The sequence below is a fragment of the Monodon monoceros genome, unplaced genomic scaffold (genome assembly GCF_005190385.1).
Source record: "Monodon monoceros isolate NGI ecotype Baffin Bay Population unplaced genomic scaffold, NGI_Narwhal_1 Super_Scaffold_9, whole genome shotgun sequence".
NCBI classification, from domain to species: Eukaryota; Metazoa; Chordata; class Mammalia; order Artiodactyla; family Monodontidae; genus Monodon; species Monodon monoceros.
This window is the reverse complement of record NW_021703786.1, coordinates 36,174,208-36,194,037: the sequence shown is the minus strand read 5'-3', so window position 1 is coordinate 36,194,037 and position 19,830 is coordinate 36,174,208. Positions and strand designations below refer to the sequence as shown.

At 43.0% G+C, this 19,830-nt stretch overlaps 1 protein-coding gene across 8 annotated transcripts in view; it reads left to right on the top strand.

Annotated features, from left to right (window-relative positions):
* CEP112 (centrosomal protein 112) overlaps nucleotides 1–19,830 on the top strand; it is a 415,782-nt gene that overhangs the window by 318,081 nt on the left and 77,871 nt on the right. For 5 of the 8 annotated variants that reach the window (XM_029213161.1, XM_029213157.1, XM_029213158.1 and 2 more), the window contains exons 22-23: nucleotides 5,908–5,970; nucleotides 12,077–12,226. The exons of 1 other annotated variant lie outside the window; for it this stretch is intronic. In XM_029213161.1, the coding sequence (XP_029068994.1) occupies nucleotides 5,908–5,970; nucleotides 12,077–12,226 (213 nt within the window). Of the gene's footprint in view, nucleotides 1–5,907; nucleotides 5,971–6,328; nucleotides 6,379–12,076; nucleotides 12,227–19,830 lie in introns of those variants that run through there. 2 more of the 8 variants (XM_029213163.1, XR_003792074.1) reach the window with 2 other exon arrangements.

Genomic DNA, 19,830 nt, shown 5'->3' with positions numbered 1-19,830 from the left:
TACTACAGCTGATTAAGTATGGCCCCGGTTACTCCATCATGGCCCAAATGGAAATCATGAATTTTGTTTATGACTCTAAATTTATACTTTTATTTTAAGGTAAAATACAGAGATTTTCAAGTTTGAAAGTTCTGTAAATATATTAAATTAAATATAAATGTTTGTTATGAATTCTCCGAATATTTTTGTTGACAGGGTAGTACCGTTATATATTAAAATCTGGCACCAGCTGGCCATAACTGTATTCACAGTGTTTGAAGAAGCTTCAGATGAATGCCTGCAAAGCTTTTGAACAGGAAATACTGCACAGTGCACTGAGCTTTATGCTGTGTTTCAAGAATCTGGGAAGCATCTTTCTTTTAAATCCTAAAAACAAGTATTTAATTCAGAAATGTATGCTATTATATTTTAAAGAAATTTCTCTTTATAAGATCTGGGGCTGCCTTAAGTATAAGTATTCTAGAGGAGTCTCCTAATTTTCTTCTCTCCACATCACCTTCCTGGAAATCATGTATGCCTGAAGTTTCACCATTAATGATAGGAAAAAAAAAAAAAAAGGAAGGAGAGACTCTTTTTGAATTAAGACCTGCAGAGAAACAGTAGCAATTAAGATGATTAACAGCCATCGACACCTTTGTGAAAATTGTTTGCTTTGCTCCTTTCCAGTAGGGTTTTTAAAGCCAAGATGTTGATGGCAATTACATAGAGAAACAAACACATTGGGCTCTTCGGCAGAGAAGAGTGACCTGAGGACAGCAGAGGGGACTGAGTGCTTGGCGGAGGGGGAGGGCAGGCCAAGCACACGTCGGGGCAGAGAGAAGGAGCCGGAGATAAGAAAACAAAACAACTTCCTCCTTTCAAGATGATGATTTTCCTCTCATCTGTTCAGGCCATGCTACAGATGATTGTTTGGAAATTGTATTTCTTCTAATCACGTGCTTTTCGTGTGTTTAAGAAGATAAAAAAAGATCCAAGATCCTGCTGAAGTCTAAAATCAGCATACTGAGAAAAGAATTTGCACTCTCTTTAAAACCATTTTTACCAGTTTTCTTTGGTTTTACTGCTTTCTTAAATAAAACGCTGCATGACTTCCAAGTTGCGTATTTGCATACTACTTTAATTTACAAATTATCTTTTAATCAAATATCTTGACATTTCGTTTCTTTTCCTTCAGGGTGTTTAAATATGTTACTGTAGTAGCAAAACTTTTTCATTTTAAAAATCTCTACTACTAATTTTAAAGTTGATTTGTGTTAAGTAAAAGTTAAGTCATACACTGCAAGGTGTAGGAAGATTTGTTTTAAAGAACCCAATGATACAGATTTGATTACTGAGTTTGAACTCTTAACTGTTTAACAGGTTTAGACTTGTGGCTTTCTTTCTCTGGTTCGTTTTTGTCCACGTTGCTACTGGCAGTTTCTAGAGGTGTTCATATCTCACCCATTGGCCGCACTTTAAACTCATACTGGTAATGTCAGGTGGGCCCTAATACCTCCTGGAGCCCTGGGGCTCATACCGGATTCCTCAGCCTCTTCCCTTTCCCACTTCTGACATGGCTATTCATACCCTTTCCTCACACCACAAATCTCCCAACAGTCTCTTCTGCCATCCTCATGCTTCGCTGAGGAATCTTTCCTCCTGCTCCACGGAGAAGTTCCCACCACTGTACCAGGGATAATTGACCTGCACTCCCAGCAAAGGCCACCCTGTCCCCTTGTGCCCTAGAACTCACCCCTTCTCCTTCACTCCAGGACATGCCACCAGTAGGTCTCTGGCACCATTTGTCTTTTCCTTCTCTACGGCCAGACCTTTCCCATCATCTTGCACGCGTGCTGCTCTCTCGTCTTGTAAAAAAGAAAACAACCATCAGCCCTTTCTTTACTCACTTCCCCCACAACTTCCAGCCCATTTCTCTCCTTTTTTTTTGGTAACAAAACTGTGGACCACTTGTCTCGTCTTCTCCAGTTCCCCCCTCCTACCCTGAGCTCCCTCCGATCCAGCTTTCCTCCTTGGTGCTGTACCAGAATCACTCATGTCCAGGCCACCACTGTCCTCCACACGCTCACGTCGCATGACTCCCCGTAGAACCCAACACAGCTGACTAGTCGTGGAAACACTGTCCTCCCTTGGCTTCAGGACCCCACACTCTCCTGAGCCTTCTCTCTCTGGTCATTACTGCCATTTGCTTTCCTCCCCATCTCCAGCCTCCTGACATCTGCAGGCCCAGGGTTCAGGATTCTTAGACTTCTGTTTTGGATACACACTCAGTGCCTTGAGATCTCCTCCAGTAGCATGGTTCTACCTGCCGTTTATATACTAGTGACACTTGAATTTATACTTCTAACCTAGACCTCTCCTCTGGACTCCAGAACATTTGAACATATTCAAATGTTCACCTCAACACGAGGTGTCCGGTAGGCATCTCCAAACTTCATGTGTCCAAGACCAATCTCTTGATCTTTCCCCCAAATCTGTTCCACGTGTAGTTTTTTTGAGGTCAGTTAATGACAACCCCGCTCTTCTAGTTGCTTAGGACAAAAATCTTGCAGTCATCCTTGGTTCATCTCTTTATCTTGCAGCATTTCCAGTTGGTTCTACTTTGAAATCTTTCTCAGAATCTGACCACTTCTCACCACCTTTTCTGTCACCGTCTGGATTATTTGCGGTAGATTCCCAACTGGCTTCTTTGCCTGATTCTTGCCCGAAACAAGAGCTAGAGTGATCGTATGAATACTCATGTGAAACCATGTCACTCCTGTACTGAAAACGCCTCCTTGACTCTCCATTTCACTCATATTAAAACGCACGTTCCTTACAGCTGCTTACAAACACCATGAAGGATCTGGCCCCTCGTTCTCTCTCATCTTGTCCAAGGGAGATGCTTCTCACAGATCCTCCCTGTGCCTTGAACACACTGTGCATGCCTCTGCCTCGGGGCCTTTGCACTGGCTCTCCTTCTGTCTGGAGAGCTCTTTCCCTAGAGTTCACCATGGCTCCCTCGTCTCCTGCAGGTCTCTGCTCATGTATCACCCTCTCGGTGAGGCTTTCCCTAACTAATATGTTTTTTAAATTGTAAACTACCCCCTACCATTCCTCACTTCCCATCTCACTTTCTTGCTTTATCCTTCTTCATAGCATTTGCACCATCTAAAATATTATCACTTTGATAAGTTATATGATTGCTCTCTAGGTTAGAAGTTCCATAAAGGTAGGGAGAGATTTTTGTCTGTTTTGTCCGCTGCTCTAGTCCCGGTTGCCTGGAATGAATGCATGAATTGGGTGGTTAATTGTAAAAGACTCTATCTGAGGTTGTGGGGTTCTGGGGCTGAGTAGCCTCAGACTCTCGAAGAGTAGCTGCATCTTCGTCACAGGACGTCGTACACTAACCAGCCTCTCTGACTCCAACTTTTTTGGGGAAAAGTAACCTTTATGACACTATAATTTTCATATTTTCTAGTAAGTATTTTTAAAGCCTTTAGAACAGTGTGTGCCACCGGGTAAGAGCTCTACAAGTATTTATTAAATAAGCAACAAGTACTTTATGAACAGCATTTTTTGATTAAAAAGTATTGGCAGGATGTGAAGCAAGACAAATAACCCTCATGAGGCTCCGTGTGGCCTCGATTCTGTAGTAGAGAGTGGCTTTATTAGTCATAGAGCTAGAATAGAGTCTGGTGATTTAGTAGAGAAAACAGCAATAGTCACAAGCCCTCTCTAGCCGGGAAAAAACAAAACTACCCAGTGTATTCAGCACCATTATAGATGCAAAGAGATTTATGGGATAAACTCTAGAGAACTGCTTGTGAACTTCAGTTCATAAATCACACGGCTGTTGTCTTAGTCAGCTTGGGTTCTGTTACAGAACACCACAAACTGGGTGGCTTATCAAGAACAGAAATTTATTTCCGATCGTTCTGGAAGCTGGAAGTTGGAGATCAGGGTGCTGGTGTGGTCCAGTTCTAGTAAGAGCCCTCTGCCAGGTTGCACACGGCCATCCTCTCACTGTAGCCTCGAACGGCAGAAAGAACTAGCTCACTGGCCTCTTCTTATAAAGGTGCTAATCCCATTCATGAGGGCTCCACCCCCACAACCTCATCACTTCCTGAAGCCTCACCCCAAATACCATCACATTGGTATTAGGGCTTCAGCCTTTGAATTTATTCCATGTCCACCCCTGGTTTGCTCCCTGGAGAGATGGAATGAGAGAGGGGACCCAGGTATAGCTCAGGGTTAAAATAAAAACGGGGCTATACAAGAATCAGTATCGTGAACATCTAGGCACCCTTCTGAATACCCTGGCAGCCCGACGTCTGCCGCCAGGCGGTAAACCAGGGGGCACAGCTCTGGGCAAAAGGGTCCAAGAAGGGTGTCCAGTCAGATACCGGTATGAGAGAGTCCAGGAGCCTTAGTGATACCCTGTGATGACTCCACCTGTCCCCAAGCCTGCCTGTTTTAGAGGGCCACACTTTAAACAAGAAAGAACACCAAAGATCACCAAAAATTGAGGACAATTTCTAAAGTGAAAAACAGAGGCCAAAACAGGCTGGTACAGCAAAGAAATAAAAGGAACTAAGAAAAATACAGACACTCTCGAGAACAGAAAGAAAATTTAAATGTGTGTGTGTAGGTATAGACATTGTATAGGTGTGTATGAAATCAGTCACCTCGGAGAAGTGGGATTCTCTGGGACGCCCTGTGCCATGTGTTCCAGCCGGTGAAGCGCTTGTGCTCTGCCACGTGGGGTCGGGTCCTGGCTCCATCGCTTCCTAGATGCGCCGCTGAGCAGCTCTCTTAACCTCTCTGTGGCACAGCTTCCTCGTCTGTTAAAAATGGGGAGTGATGGCGTGTTCAGAGAACAACGACGAAACTCTTGGAAATTACAAACAGGACAGCTGGAGTCTTTAAAATCCAATACAAAGTTTAACATTTAAAGTCGAGAATTGCTACAAAAGATCAAAAAGACAAAGTAATGGAAAATAGAAACAACAAGAAAAAGATGCTAAACCTGTGAGGTCCAATATTCAGAGCTGCAGAGACAGGCCGACAGAGAGACGAGAGAGAAAGAGACCGGGGGAGAAAGAGAGGAAATTAAGAGAGAAGTGACCAAAGCCTTTTCTAGAAATGCAGGACGCGAGCGCAGATTGAAAGGGCCTGTTTAGTGCCTGCACAATGGATGAGAAAAAAGGCCCGGCTAGGGCAAGTCACCGCGACATTTCCGAACACGGAGGATAAAGTGCAGATCCTGAGGCTTCCAGGGAGACGGAAAGCAGGTCACACACAAAGGATGGGAACTCGGGTGGCGAAGGAGATCGTGGAGTTCTAAGTAATGTGGACTTCTGGGAAGGCCTCCCTACTTCCAGGCCATAGAAATTGTTTGATTTAGATGCATCTGTCACTTCAAAAGAAGAGCTCTTGTGTGCCAGGCAGAGTAGGGCTCAGACCTTGGCTCAGTGAGTCTAAAATCTCCTCTATCAGCCTCCACCAGGAGGGTCTAGTTCTTTTCTCTTTAAACTAAGGGAAAGAGTGTTAAATTTACCGTCTTCCCTCCCCCACCTCCGATTCCCTCTCCCCTCGTTTCCTCTTCCTTCTCCTGTGTTTCCTCTCTTCCCTGACTTCACACACGTTTGCTGGGTCTATTTCTGTCTCTCCTTCTCCCTTTCTCTTTCCACAGAAGTCTGTGTTTGTCTAATAATTGGCAGGAGAGATCTTTTTTTTTTTTCTCTTTTGCTTTTTGCTTTTTAAGTGATGAATAGTTGGCGTTAGATCAAAGGCAAGCCCTGTGGTTTTCTGGCTGCCCCAGAAGGGCGGTGCAGCTGGCAGCCATCCCAGCTGCCTGGTGATAGGCGTGTGCGAGAGATACCAACCTCACAGGTCACTGTGTGTGTGTTCATTGCATGTGTTTTTCAGGCCAACAGCAGGCTGAAGCAGACTGAGAAAGAATACACTCAGAAGCTTGCCAAATCCTCACAGGTAAGAGCTTTAAAGAAAAAAAGAGCAAAACCAAAACAAACAAGAAAGAAACCTACCATAAAAGCACTTGTACTTTAGAGCTAGATGTGAGTCTCTTCAGTTTTTACGGGTTAGTATCATAGTTTTGAGGAGTATGCAGACGCTATTACTATTTCAGTCTCAACTTTCTAAAATCAGGCATATTGAACCCTTTGAACCGACACACACACGCACACACGCTCACACACACACTCAGATGTTGTAAAACCAGCCTGTGTACCTGAACAAGTCCAGGCTGAAACACATTTCCCAAGGGCTGGAGATACACACCTACATTTGTGATGTAAGTGGTTTGATACCATCTGTGCTTCTTTTGCAGTATGCCATTTTGCTGCACCTAAAGACTGCTTAACAACAGGATTCAAAATGGCAAGTATACTGGGTTAAATTAGCACCTCAACTGTTGACTCCTTTTGGGAAAAAGAAGAATTACAAGGGTCAGCATTCACATCTTGCTGGATGTTGTTACCACAGTCGTTACAGTAGAGGCCGAACACTGAACACGTGTCTCGACTTGACTCACGATGCTTGGAGGCCTTCTTCTGCACAAGTTGTTACAATGATGTCCTCTGGCGTCATCTAGGGAATTCCAAACATTCCTTAGTCGTATGAGTCATTGTGGAATAAATAAAAGGCTAATTTTCATCTTACAGATGGATAGATTAAGCCATTTCACTTTGTGGACATCATATCTGATGATTTTTAAAATCAATTTTTCTTAGTATTTTTGCCATGTATAGTGAGATGTGGCAGTCAACTGAAATGTACGTACACAGTGGTAGTACTAGCAACGCTACAACAAAACGATAATGAAATTAAGAATTTTATGGGGCACTAATCATATTGATTCATTCAGTTTCATTCACAGGAACTCTGGGATTAGAAACTATTACTGGCCCCATTTTTCCGTTTGAGAAAACTGAGACTCAGAGAGGTGAGGTCACGCAGGTTAGCAAGTGACTAAGCCAGGACCCAACCTGTCTTCGACATTGGAACGGAAGGTCTCAACCTGACACCACCAAGTCTGGCCCAACCCCTCACGTTTTTAATATGGCAAAACTCTGCCGATAATTATGAAATTGCTTAGGTTCTACAGTTATTTCTAAAATGTGCATATATTATATAATTCACATCCCATTAGGAAAGCAAAAAGTCTTTGTCTAAGTGAAGACGAACGTGTTTATCTAAAAGATGACGGTGATGTCTCGAGGGCCATTATTCCAGGAAATAACATGGGGAAATATCCTTTTTAATCCACTGAGAGAGATTCTTATAATCAAAAGAAATCTTATTACTCCAAAAGCTAAACTAAAACGTGAAAAAACCCAGCTGGCGTACCCTTACATCCTGCTTATTTTGCTTTATGTTAAATGGCGGAGGTAGACCAAAAGCGAGGTACAAAATAGCTGATAGAAATGCTTAAACACTGAGAGTATCTAAGTTTTACCTAAAGGAAGGTGTGAAGAAGCCTGATGAGTCCATATTAAAGCAGGTTAAATGTAAGCTGGGGGAAAGAAAGCCTAAGCTCTGGAGTCCGCATACCAGCCCCACCACTTGCGTGACCTTGAGCGAGTGACCTGCTCTCTCTGGAACCCGGTTTCCTCATGTGTAAAATGGGGGAGTAGTATACTTACCTCAACACAATGCCAGAAAAGTGCTTAGCACAGGGCCTAGGACACGGTAAAGCATTTAACAGCCATTAGTTCTTATAGGAGCCTATGAAATCTCAGTGGAGGAAGGAAAGGGGGAGCAAAGGATGAAAAATGTATGGAAGGAGCAAGAAATTATGTATTTTAAATTTATTTCTGGGTGTTCAAGAGCTGATAAAATCTCCCTCCAGAATTTGGAGAGGCAAAGGGTTGCTGGATATTTCCCCGTGTAAGGACATGAAGGAGGTAGGAGCAGACATCAGCTGGTGTCACGAGCTGTGGCCACCCTTCATAAATGAAAGGGCAGTGCAACACCCAAAAAGAAAAATCCTAGAAAAGATAGAATAACATGATACAAGATAGTCCACCTTCTCATAAGAGGTAGGATGACCTTACATTACAGACATTTTGTTTGCCCACCTCTAAATAATATAAATATTTATATGCATATAAATATATGTATATGTTTATATCTGTGAACTGGCGTTTGAGAAACACTTGTCTATAATAAAGTCAGTTCAGAGAAACAGATTATTTGAAAATAAACCTTATGCAACAGAACTGTGGATGGACTTCTGCTGTTTCCCAGTGATAGTCTGCTGGAATCTCGAACTCATATCTCGGCTGAGGAGGGTGCCCGAAGCAAAGCTGCTTAACTGTTTATCAGATTTTTTAAAATCCCTCTCTCAAAAAAAAAAAGTAATAAGATGAATGCATTAGTGATGAATACACTGGTACCTAGGGAAGCATCAGGTTAAATTTGGAAAATATTTTAAATATTTTACTCCCTTAAAGGAAGTCACTTAACCTTTAAGATTTTATCAAGCTCCAGGACCTGGTAGACCATGCACTCTGAATGCTCACAGGCCCAGGACGGCACCCCTGCTGGGTCGCTCGGTGTTCACCCTGATGGCAACGGTGGCACCATCTCTGAGAACACTCCCAAATATAACTTCCATCAGAATCGCGTATTTGTTCTTTTTTATCTTAATATTACATATTATATCTTAATATTAAGATATGTAATATCTCAATATTACATATTAACCTTGCCTTTTCGTCTTTCATGTGGTTTCATGTGGTTCATGTGGTATTCCCCACTAGGTATATGAATACCTAGTGGTCATTTTTCAAAGAAAACTATTGCCATTTTTGCAGGAATGTAGGTAGCTGCGGAGAAATGCTAGCAGAGCCTGCCCATCGCCGAGGGACCGACGTCCCCCCACATGGCCCCCAAGCTCCCACTGGCGCAGATTAGAGCCTGGGCTCATGCCCCGTGCCCATATGCCCCCCTCCCTGCCACTCTTCAGGGTGGCCACCCAGAAGGCACGGGTGCCCCTCTTCCACTTATTTTCTAGGGATCTTCAATGTTTGCCAAACCTTGCCATGTATGCCCTGTCCAGTGTATTTTAAAGAAGAGTTTTATGAAAATCTCAAACTCTACTATGATCTAAAAAACAAGAGAGTTAAAAATGAAATCTGAACCTCTATCTAGAATCCTGTTATTTTTAAGACCTAAGAAGCCCACTGACATTTATGCAAAGTAGAAATTGCTTGGCAATATGACGAAATGTTACAGCTTTCGTTGGTTCGGTTGCTTACAGTATTAGCCCCAAATAACTTTCCTTCTGCTTCCCCAGATCTTAAGCTTGAATATCCATATGGAAATGCTCTCATCCCCTTCCTTCTCTGGAGCTAATACAGGATAGACACTTAGCTGAGTGGCAGCGTTTTGTCTTACGATTTTTAATATGATTCAGTCAAGCCCGGTGGCGTTTGAGTATGATTGCACAGGCCAGTTTTTCTTTTTCTCAGAAACTTTTTACATTATTACTCTATGAAAAGACTAAATTATCTCAATATAATTTGCCAGGGAATTATTTTTTCTTATTCACTGATTATAGTTCCAATACTTAAATACCTGTCGAGTGCCGGTTGTGTGCCCTGAGCTAAGGAGAGAATAGTCTGTTGTCTTACACTCTAGGTCTACAGCCAAGACCCAATTCATCTAGTTTGTGTGATTATTTCTCAATCTTAAAGTAAACCTCAGATCTGCTTCCAATATTATCCATATTTCAGCCGCCTCTCTAAATCCATCATGTCTATCAGTCTATCAATTCACTTATCTATATGAGGTATTTCACCTGAAGTGTTTTGACGCTCTCCCTATATCATCTTCATAAGTTTTAAAATATAACTTGCCAAAGATAATCTCATTGTTTCCCCGAAGGAATTCCATTATTCCCGCAAAGAGCGTTAAGGCTTCATTTTCTACACAAAAGCAAGTGTGTCCTCCTCAGAGCATCCTGGTCTTCACCCGTCATTCCTTCCAAAACCTGCATTTATTTATTTTTGATGTGCGCTGTCATAAATCTTCTGAAAAGAAGAGATCCATGTCTTATGTCCTGGTGGTCATTTGAAGAGCCCCCAAACATTTTTTACCTTCAGTCCTGGTCAGTTAGAAGCGAATCTAAATCTTACTAAGTTTTAAAGACACAAAATTACTTTGTACCATAAAAATGCGCTGTGTAATCGTGGTGGTGGTATACGAATCTACACGTGATAAAATTGCGTGACAGAACTAAACACACACGTGCGCGCGCGCACACACACACACACTGAACACATTACAGAATTAAACTCACCACTTCTACCACGTTTCAGTTTACTCAACTTGAAACACTGCGCTAGTCATTGCAATAGTTATTTTTACTATTTGGCCCCATGTTCTTATAAAATATCACTCTTAAGTTTCATGCTGGGCCAAGGAAATCTGGCTGTTGCTTATCTCCAGCTCCCCTTGCTCTGTGACTGTGAGTGAGCTGATGACTCTGCGCCTCAGTTTTTGACATTTACTCTAAGAATTTAACCTTCCCTGCTTCATAGAAGTGCTATGAGAATTAACTGAATTGCAGCCAGAATGGAAACACTTAATCAAAATTCAGAAAACAGATGAAAACATCTTCATTCTCAGTAAATGAATCCCTCTTCTCATTGCAGAAGGTTTAGATTTGCATTTAAAAATATTAATATATTTTGTCATTTATTTCACACTGGTTTTATATTTGATTATTTACAAATTCTAAGTGTTAACCTTTGTTACAGTGAGTTTGCTCACTTCTCAAAGCTTAAATGTTCCTTTTTTGGGTAAATATGCTACTTATGTCAGTAGTAACAACTAATGCTTCTGTAGCACTTGGCATCTGGAAGACTCCAGACACTTTCTATTTACTGCCTTATGATACTGTAATCTAGTTTTGTCATCAAATAATAGTCGAAAAACTGAGCTTCAAGGAAAATATAGTACTAACTGGTTCAGTGTTTCTCACCAGTCAGCCCTTCTCCTATAGACCCAACAGCATAAAGTTCTAACCCAGGACCAAGGTTGCTTCTTTTATTAGAAGAAACAACCATTTCCTGCTTTTGAAAGGTCAATCACGATTGAATTTGAAAGGAAATGGATACATCCAAACCAAAGGAAGAGCAGTGCTCTCAGTAAACCTATTAAAGAAAAGGTCCCTCATCCGATTTACTTTGAGACCATGGAGGGAACCCAGTCATGGAGAGACCCGGTTCTCAAATGTAGCGAGTACTGCGGGAGCCTCTGAAATGACTCATTTGAACGAAAAATAAACTTTCATGGATATATATCAGTTAGGAAGAAAGCAACCTATTTGGAACCGTATCATAATAAACTTCTCTTCAATACCAAAACCTTGTTTAAAAGGAAGACAAAGTAGTAGCTAGTTAAGAGGAACCAACTAGTACAGCATTCGACCTGTCTGCAGGGTTCGCATCCTGCCTGTCTCCTGGTCGCATGGCATCTTCAGCAAGGTCACAGGTTGACCTCTTGCGCTGCCTCTGCCTCTCCATTTATAAAAGATGGGCAATGACGGTGCGTGTCACACGGTAGTAACTGACACAGGAACCGAGGTGCTTAGCACAGTCCGCAAGCGTTAGTAAACACTCAAAAATCATTGTGTAGAATTAGGTAACTATGAACCATGAACTCTGTTCATGATCTTCTTTGGTTATTAGAGTTCAAAGTATTACGAAAGGCAAAATCGTTTCTTTTTTCACTCTAACAAGTATGCTTCTCAGTAAAATGAATCCTGACACATTTCATAGTTTTGAGATCACAGATGTCCTTTCCTCTGATGAGTAAACATTGTGGCATGTTATAGTGGGAACGGCTTCCAAGTATATTTGGTTCAGCAGTTGTTCACCATTCACAGTTTCATTGTAGTCTTTTATTGTGTGGAATTTCATGCGTTAGTGTGTGTGATACATTAATTGAAAATATTTAGTTTGTGGACTAGAGCTTTGCCAAATCCATTCTTTCGTGAAGCATAAATACATATAAAGTAGAGGCCTCTCACTGAAGAACGTGAAGCTACAGCATGCTGTTTTCACTTTAGGTCATAGCAGAGCTTCAGACGACCATCTCCTCTCTGAAAGAGGAGAGCAGCCGGCAGCGGCTCGCTGCAGAAGGGCAGCTCCAGGACGCTGTGCAGAAGTTTGAAGGTGAGAAGAAGCAGCTGTTGAGGGAGAATGACCGAGCGATCAAGGTAACCTGGAGGCCCCAGTAACCAGCGGCACCAGCCGCTTTAATGTACTTAGAAGGAGGGCTGAAACCCCAGCAGTGGGCGGATGAACGCAGGCGTCTGGCTTGCTCACACAGCCTGCAGTAATCCATTCACTGGACTCTAACTTTGATGTAGCCAGTGACTCAGGCTGCCTTCCCTCTAAAAGATCACATGCCGGCGGAAAAAGTCACTTGGGGCGAGCCCAGTCCATTCACATTGAACAAATATTTGAAAAATACCCTGTCCTTTCTCTTGAGAACCACTTTGGAGCTGTCTCTTGAAATTAGAATGACTGTTTTAGCCCAGGACTGCTGGCTAATGAATTCAGAAGTCAGCTTCCAGTTTACATTCTGTTCTCTGCCCACATCCTTTCATTATGGATTCGCATAATGAGAAAGAACCTGTTGGAGGTTTGGAATGCCAACCATCTGATACGCTTGGACACCGTACTGTGTTGCTGCTGAGAACCTAGGTTGTTTCCAAGTGGCTTCAGAGGATCACACCTTTAATGGCAACAGAAAATCCCCTGGACCCCGATTCTTTAGGTGATAGGCAGTTAGATCTCAAAGTAGTTTCTTCTTGGCTTCATAGCAGTGAATATTTTTGTAAGTGTCTACATCATGCTGTGTTTAATCTGTGAGGATAAGCATCTGGAAACCTTTATAAATAAGATTTAAAAGAGAACAAAACATTTTTTAAAGAATTCCCAGCAAAAGATTATTTTTCAGTCATTTTACTTTGTTATAACAATGCTTGAAGTATGTGATCATACAAAGCAAAGAAAAATAAAAGAGACATTTGGGTCACTGCCTTTTTCTGCCTAACCCCTCCATCTTTCTTTTCTCTAGCCTATTGTAGGCAATCTGAGTAATTTAGGGAGAAGTCAGTGTTAATGTCAGTTGCTTTGTTGTATATACCCTTTAAGCCTGGACAGCACTGAATACAAGAAAAACCTTAAGACATGGACCAAACCTTAGAGGCAAGTATATCCAGCCTCCTCACTTTAGAGGTGACGACTTGTTTTGTCGTTAATGAGATTTTTCCTGTATTTTTCCATCTGTGAGCGTTTTCTCCCCCTACGTGTGATGAGACAAAAAAAGATGTTTCTTTTTCATATTCTGGTAATTTTTACAAATCTTTGAAACTCTTCATTTATAGATGCAGAGGAAGTACTCATGGATCTGTAGAACTGTTTTGCTTTGCATGAACTGAGTTACAACTTTATTTAAATTCTTTTGCTATATAAAAATTTCATTTTACATGAGTTTCTTTTCCACTTGATACCCAGATACCGAGTGGTAGGTAATTTCCACATTTTAAATAAGTAATTGAATCCCAATATATGCAAAAGGGGAACATTCATTTACTTCATAACAACAGAGTTTCCAGTACTGTTTCTCAAAGATTAAAACACCTTGAAAGAAATGTAATTAGTATAACTGCCTATTTTTAATTAATTTTTCTGTAGTTTTAATCCATTCGCCTAACAAAAGGGAAAAACATTCTGACCCTAATTTCCAACAGACTGTCTAATCATAAAGACTGAAGTTGAAGTTAAAAGATGGCAGTATATATATATATATATATATATATATATGTACATATTTATATTATATTTATGACATATAATGACCAAAACATAGGTACCTGAAAATAATTAAAATCACAATGTAGATAAGATGTAGTTGAGTTTTGATTCACTCACGTAGATTATGGATAAAGTGAATGACTTTTTCTTTCACTAACCTATATCAGATAGTTAATGGATTAGCACTTGTTGCCTTGCACGATTTTTTTTAGGCTGTGTCACAAAAAATAATAGGAATAATAGCTGATATTTCTTCAACAAGTAGTATGTCCCAGGCTCTCTACCAAACATTTTCATTCACCTCACGTTCCCTTGTCTCATTTAAGCTTTATGAGTAATTTTTATGAGGAAGAGTGTTTCTATCATCCCCATCTTACAGATGGGAAAACTGAGGCTCTGGGGTGAAGTAACCAGCCAGAGGTCAGATGGCCAGATAACTGTCAGAGCCAGGTTCAAGTCACGGTCTTCTGACCTGACAGCCTCAGCTATTAACCGTTACACCAGACCCCTGCATCTACATTGTCTGTGAAAGTGAATCGGTGACCAAGCGCGTAACCAAGTCAGGGTGTCGTCACTCTGATTCCCTGTCTGCCTGAATGATGACAGCACTTTTGCAACAGCTGTTTGATCTGGACATTCTAATTGTGTGTGAGTGTTTTGTACACGCAGATACATGGAGGGATAGAGATACTCAGAGAGAGACAGAGTCACCCCGAGGCTTGTATTTGGTTTTCTGAGACCAAGTACATTTGCCTGCATGTAGATTCAAGTAAGCTCGTATGGACCTAACACTTTGTAGTATTAGGTCTTACTGTGTTTAAATATTCGCTATAAGAACAGTGTGCGTGCTCATTATGAAGTGTGCCTCACCCCACTTTCTGGGTGGAGGACAGAGTGCACAGAAGGCCCAGCGCTCACTCGGCGAGGGCCTCAGAGTGTTCCCGTGGGTAAGGAGCCCTTTCATTAAAGTCAGTCTTCAGAGAAAACGGAGGTATCGAGTGGAGGCCGCTGAAACCCAATTAAAGGGCCACCGGTCTGGGGTAGTGCAACACGATAAAACATCTCCGGAGAATAATTTGGCAATACCTACCATTATTACATTGCCCGAGAGACGTGCCTAGGCTTTGACCCATTTCCAGAATTTGCCCTACGTGGCAATTAAAAACTTGCACTGAGCTTTAGCTAGCCAAAAAGATGCTCATTCTAGCACTCACTCATTTATCTCATAACTGTTCATTGATCTCCCGTCATGTGAAAGGCATTCACAGCACCGGCATTTTTGGTCTCCTTGCTATACTTTCTTTTCCACCGTAGCACATCAGCTGAAAACTAAGCAATATTGAAAGCGATGTTGGAGAAGGATATTTAAGGGTCTTGAAGATGTTCGCAAGACAGTTGTCAATGAAAGTGCAATTTACAAGACAGTAGGTACATACGAGGTCATCTTTGCCAAAAAAAAAGTACATATAAAGAGAAAAAAAGACTGGAATTACACATCGGAATTTTACTCGTGGTTATATCTCTGAGTGGTGGAATTTGTGGTAATTTTCTTCTTTTATCTTAGCTCTATACTTCAAGTTATAACAACAGTTTTACAATAAGAGACAATAAAAAGTGTCTGGTAAAAAAGGAAGAGCCTTCGTTAGCCCAGAGGAACCCAGTGGTCATAAGGGAGTCTTGCAGCCGAGACTCACAGCAGGCATGAGCCTTGTGGCTCAGAAGCGAGGCCTCTCACAGAATGGAATTCCTGGGGCGCAGAAGGAGTTAGAGCAGAAGAAGCGCAGTCACGCGAGCGCGTCTTTCATGCCGCAGTGCACCCTACCTCGAGAGCAAAGGGTCTTCATCACTTACTGCTTTAGCCCACTCCTCACCTGCAGAGTCAAGCTTCTATAAAGAGCTCTCTCTGCTGTAGAACAAATCACCCCAAAACTGGGTAGTTTAAAGCCACAGCTCTGTTATGTGCCCACGATTCTTTGGATCAGAGACGTGGGCAGGGTTGGGCTGGGCGGGTCTTCTGCTCAATGTGTAGCATTGGGGGTTGGGGGCCTCGTCAACATACATTCTTCAGGAAGCTTGGCCCGGGGCTGCGGCATCCAGGGTGGGTCCAGAACCCCCCATGTCGCCTCGCTCTCTGGGCAGTCAGACCTTGTACGTGGAAGCTGCTGTCTAAGAGCGGGGTTCAAGTAGGTGAGGGCAGACCTGCGCTTCCCTTACGGCTACCGTAGGAGACTCACAGTGGCACTTCCACCGCATTCTATCGGTCAAGCCAGGTCCCAGGGCCAGCCCCGAGCCAGGGGGAGGGGAGAGAGGCGAGGGGAAGAGGTTGTGAGGCCACGTAGATCCCCAGCAGTGGTCTGTGCCCAGCGTCCAGCGCCATCTCCTCTTACCCCTCACCTGCACAAAACAGTACAGGGGAAAACCTGTGTCTATATTCCTACCACCCAGAATCAACATTGGTCATTAACTAATCAGGGCATATTTTTAAAGAAAATCTACTCTATTTTTGTAAAAAATGGGTAATGGCATATGCTCGTAAATAATTCAAAATGCAGGGAGCCAGAAAGGTAAAAATATTTAAAGTCACCACAGATTTCATCACCCAGAAATAGCCATCTTGGCATTAAGATGAACATCATTTCAGATATCCGACTACATATAAGGAGAAAAGAGAAGGAAAGCCAGAGAGACGTACAGAATGGGTTAATACTCTAGATCCGGTATTTTTTTAGTTTTAGAAAAATCTCAAGTTAATTTTACTTAAATTCAGCTGATGAAAGAAGCTAGACTAAAACAGGAGGAATTGTTAAACTTTTGGGCAGAATTTGATTCGGGGCTGAAAGCTGAGTAGATTAGAATACTCACAGTCGTTCCCATTATGCCCCCTCACCACCTCCTGCCTGGGGTTGTGTTGTATCTTTACAGCGTCTGGGTTTACGATATTCACAATTTGTCTTTAACCATAACCCTTAGTTTAATACCCATGCTATCTTTAAAGGACATGAATGACATGGTGCTTACCACTAGGCCTTTTATACCCCAGCCTTTTGCACTTCCATTCCCGAAGTTTTTACTTTGATGTGGTTCTTAATTGGCTGGATTTCATGGTCAAGTAGTTCCTTCAAGATTCATGGTACTGGGCTTCCCTGGTGGTGCAGTGGTTGAGAGTCCGCCTGCCGATGCAGGGGACGCGGGTTCGTGCCCCGGTCCGGGAAGATCCCACATGCCGCGGCGCAGCTGGGCCCATGAGCCGTGGCCGCTGAGCCTGTGCGTCCTGAGCCTGTGCTCCACAACGGGAGAGGCCACGACAGTGAGAGGCCCGCATACCGCAGCAAAAAAAAAAAAAAGAATGTCTGCCAATGACCTTTATGTTTGAATGACATGTTAGATGGCACAATATACTTGTTTTCATTTTTTCCCCTGAGAACTTAGACATTGCTCATCTAGCAGTTAACATTGCTATGGAGAAGGCTGGGCAAGGTTTGAGCTTTCCCCCACGTCAGTGATTTGCATTTTCTGGGGGATTCCTGGAGCAGTCTTTCTTTATCTGGTAAGTTTAATAGATTAACCAGGATACATTCAGCAGTTAACCAGCGTCCCTCTAAACGTTCAACGTCCTATATCAAGTGTTTCTGAAACACAGCGCACCTCCCCTGCACCAGTAACACTTATTTGTAGTGTCTCTGTGTTTTCTGGAACCCGAGGGAAGGGGAGGACGAGCTGGAGTAGAGACGTGCCTGTAGTCTGGTTGGGCTGACTGTTCAGTTGCTGAGTTCACACTACCTTAATGGGGTGGGGGGGGGCATCATAGAATCCATTGGGGGTTGAATTATCCCAACTTGGTGTGTCGTCCTGAAGGCTGGACACCTTCACTTTCCTCAGTGGTAGACAGCCCTGACTTCTACCTGTTTTCCCACCCATCCCACAGCCAGAAGAGGAGAAAGCTGAGGCTACCCACACAGTGTCCTTGTCTTCAAAGTTGGTGGTATTAGTGGGAAGTCCTGGGGCTTTGTTAACCCTAACAAAGTAACAATTTGGGGACATGGGCAGATTCTGAAGTCAAGTCACTGAAATGCTGTAGTGTCTCCAGAGTCATGTTTGTTTCCTTCACCACAAGCCCTTGAGGGTTTTTTCCCATTATGTCCACCTTACTACCCTATCTCAGTGCCTTAGTGCTTTTCTGCTCATTTTTACTCATATTTACTCACTTCATTTGGTGTTGGGAGAGGGAAATTCAGTCTCCTTTGTGATCTTAGAAGCCTGTTTGACTCCTTAATAACACTTAACAAGGAACCTGTGTTAGTCAGCAGTTGCCACAATGCTGTGTAACAAACAATCCCCCAAGTTCAGTGACTTGTCGTAACACACATTTGTTTTTCTTAAAACATATCTATGGACCATTAGTGTGCTTTGACTCCAGGCTTTAGATTGGGCTCAGGCCTGCTCTACTTGTCTGTACAATCTCCTTGGACTAGTAGCTGCCTGGGTGTCCTCCTCATGGTGGATTACAGGAGGGCAAAACATGAGCAGGAAAAAAGTCCCTGCAGCCTCAGCTTCATTTCCATCCACATCAGTGGGGCAGGGAAGTCATATACCCTCTCTAGTCTGAGACCATGAGCATCTATGAACAGTGATTTAATCTGCCAATAAACAGGCTCTGAAAACTGCCTTAGCTCCATGGCAGTGCTTTCCCAGTTCATCAACCATCCTGAAACCGTTTCTCCCATCCCCTGTCTCCTTTTCCTCTTTTTGACACTCAAATATTAGTGTTAAGCAAAGCCTCTTCTGTTTTCTTTGTATGTGCTGTCCCTGGACAATCCCAGCCCCTCATGTAAACTTCCACGCAAATGAATTTTGAATCTCCACCTCCACCCAGACTTCTTCTGAGCTCTCAATGCACATTTTTTTTTAACAGGATGGAAATTTTATTTTTATTTATTATTTATTTATTTATTTATTTATGGCTGCATTGGGTCTTCATTGCTGCATGCAGGCTCTCTCTAGTTGCGGTGAACGGGGGCTACTCTTCGTTGTGGTGCCCGGGTTTCTCATTGCAGTGGCTTCTCTTGTTGTGGAGCATGGGCTCTAGGCACCCGGGCTTCAGTAGTTGTGGCACGTGGGCTCAGTAGTTGTGGCTCGCGGGCTCTAGAGCACAGGCTCAGTAGTTGTAGCTCATGGGCTTAGTTGCTCCACGGCATGTGGGATCTTCCCAGACCAGGGAGCCTGTGTCCCCTGAACTGGCAGGCGGTCAGTCCACATTTTTACGTACTGTTGCACAGTTTCACTTGGAGGACCCTCAGGCTGTTCAAACTAGATATACCATAAACTGACTTTATCTTCCTCCCACTCTTCTCTCACCCCAACCTGTTCTTCTTGTACTGATTATAAGAATTAAAGTACCACCATCATCCACTCAGTCACTCAAGTCAGATTCTGGAAGCCCCCTTGAATGAATTCTTTGCCTCCCTCCCTCCCCAAGGTCAGTTCCTAGAATAACGTCTGCATATTTCCAAATGCACACCCCATCCCCCAATCACTAGCTCCTACCTTCTTAGACCTTCATGTCTTTGACTTTGCCTGTTACAATCCCTTTTTTGTAGAATCACTGCCAGTAGCTTGCCCCTCTCAAATCTGTCCCTCAAACTGTTGATAAAGTGACCTTTTTTTTATTTTTTATTTATTTTTTTGCTGCATCAGGTCTTAGCTGTGGCACGTGGGCTCTTAGTTGCGGCACGCGGGCTCTTAGTTGTGACGCGTGGGCTTCTCTCTAGTTGTGGCTGCAAGCTTCTCTCTAGTTGTGGTGCGTGGGCTCCAGGGCGTGTGGACTTTGTAGTTTGCAGCATGCAGGCTCTCTTGTTGAGGCGCGCGAGCTCAGTAGTTGTGGCACACGGGCTTAGTTGCCCCACGGCACGTGGGGTCTTAGTTCCTTGACCAGGGATCTAACCCATGTCCCCTGCGTTGGAAGATGGATTCCTTCCCACTGGACCACCAGGGAAGTCCC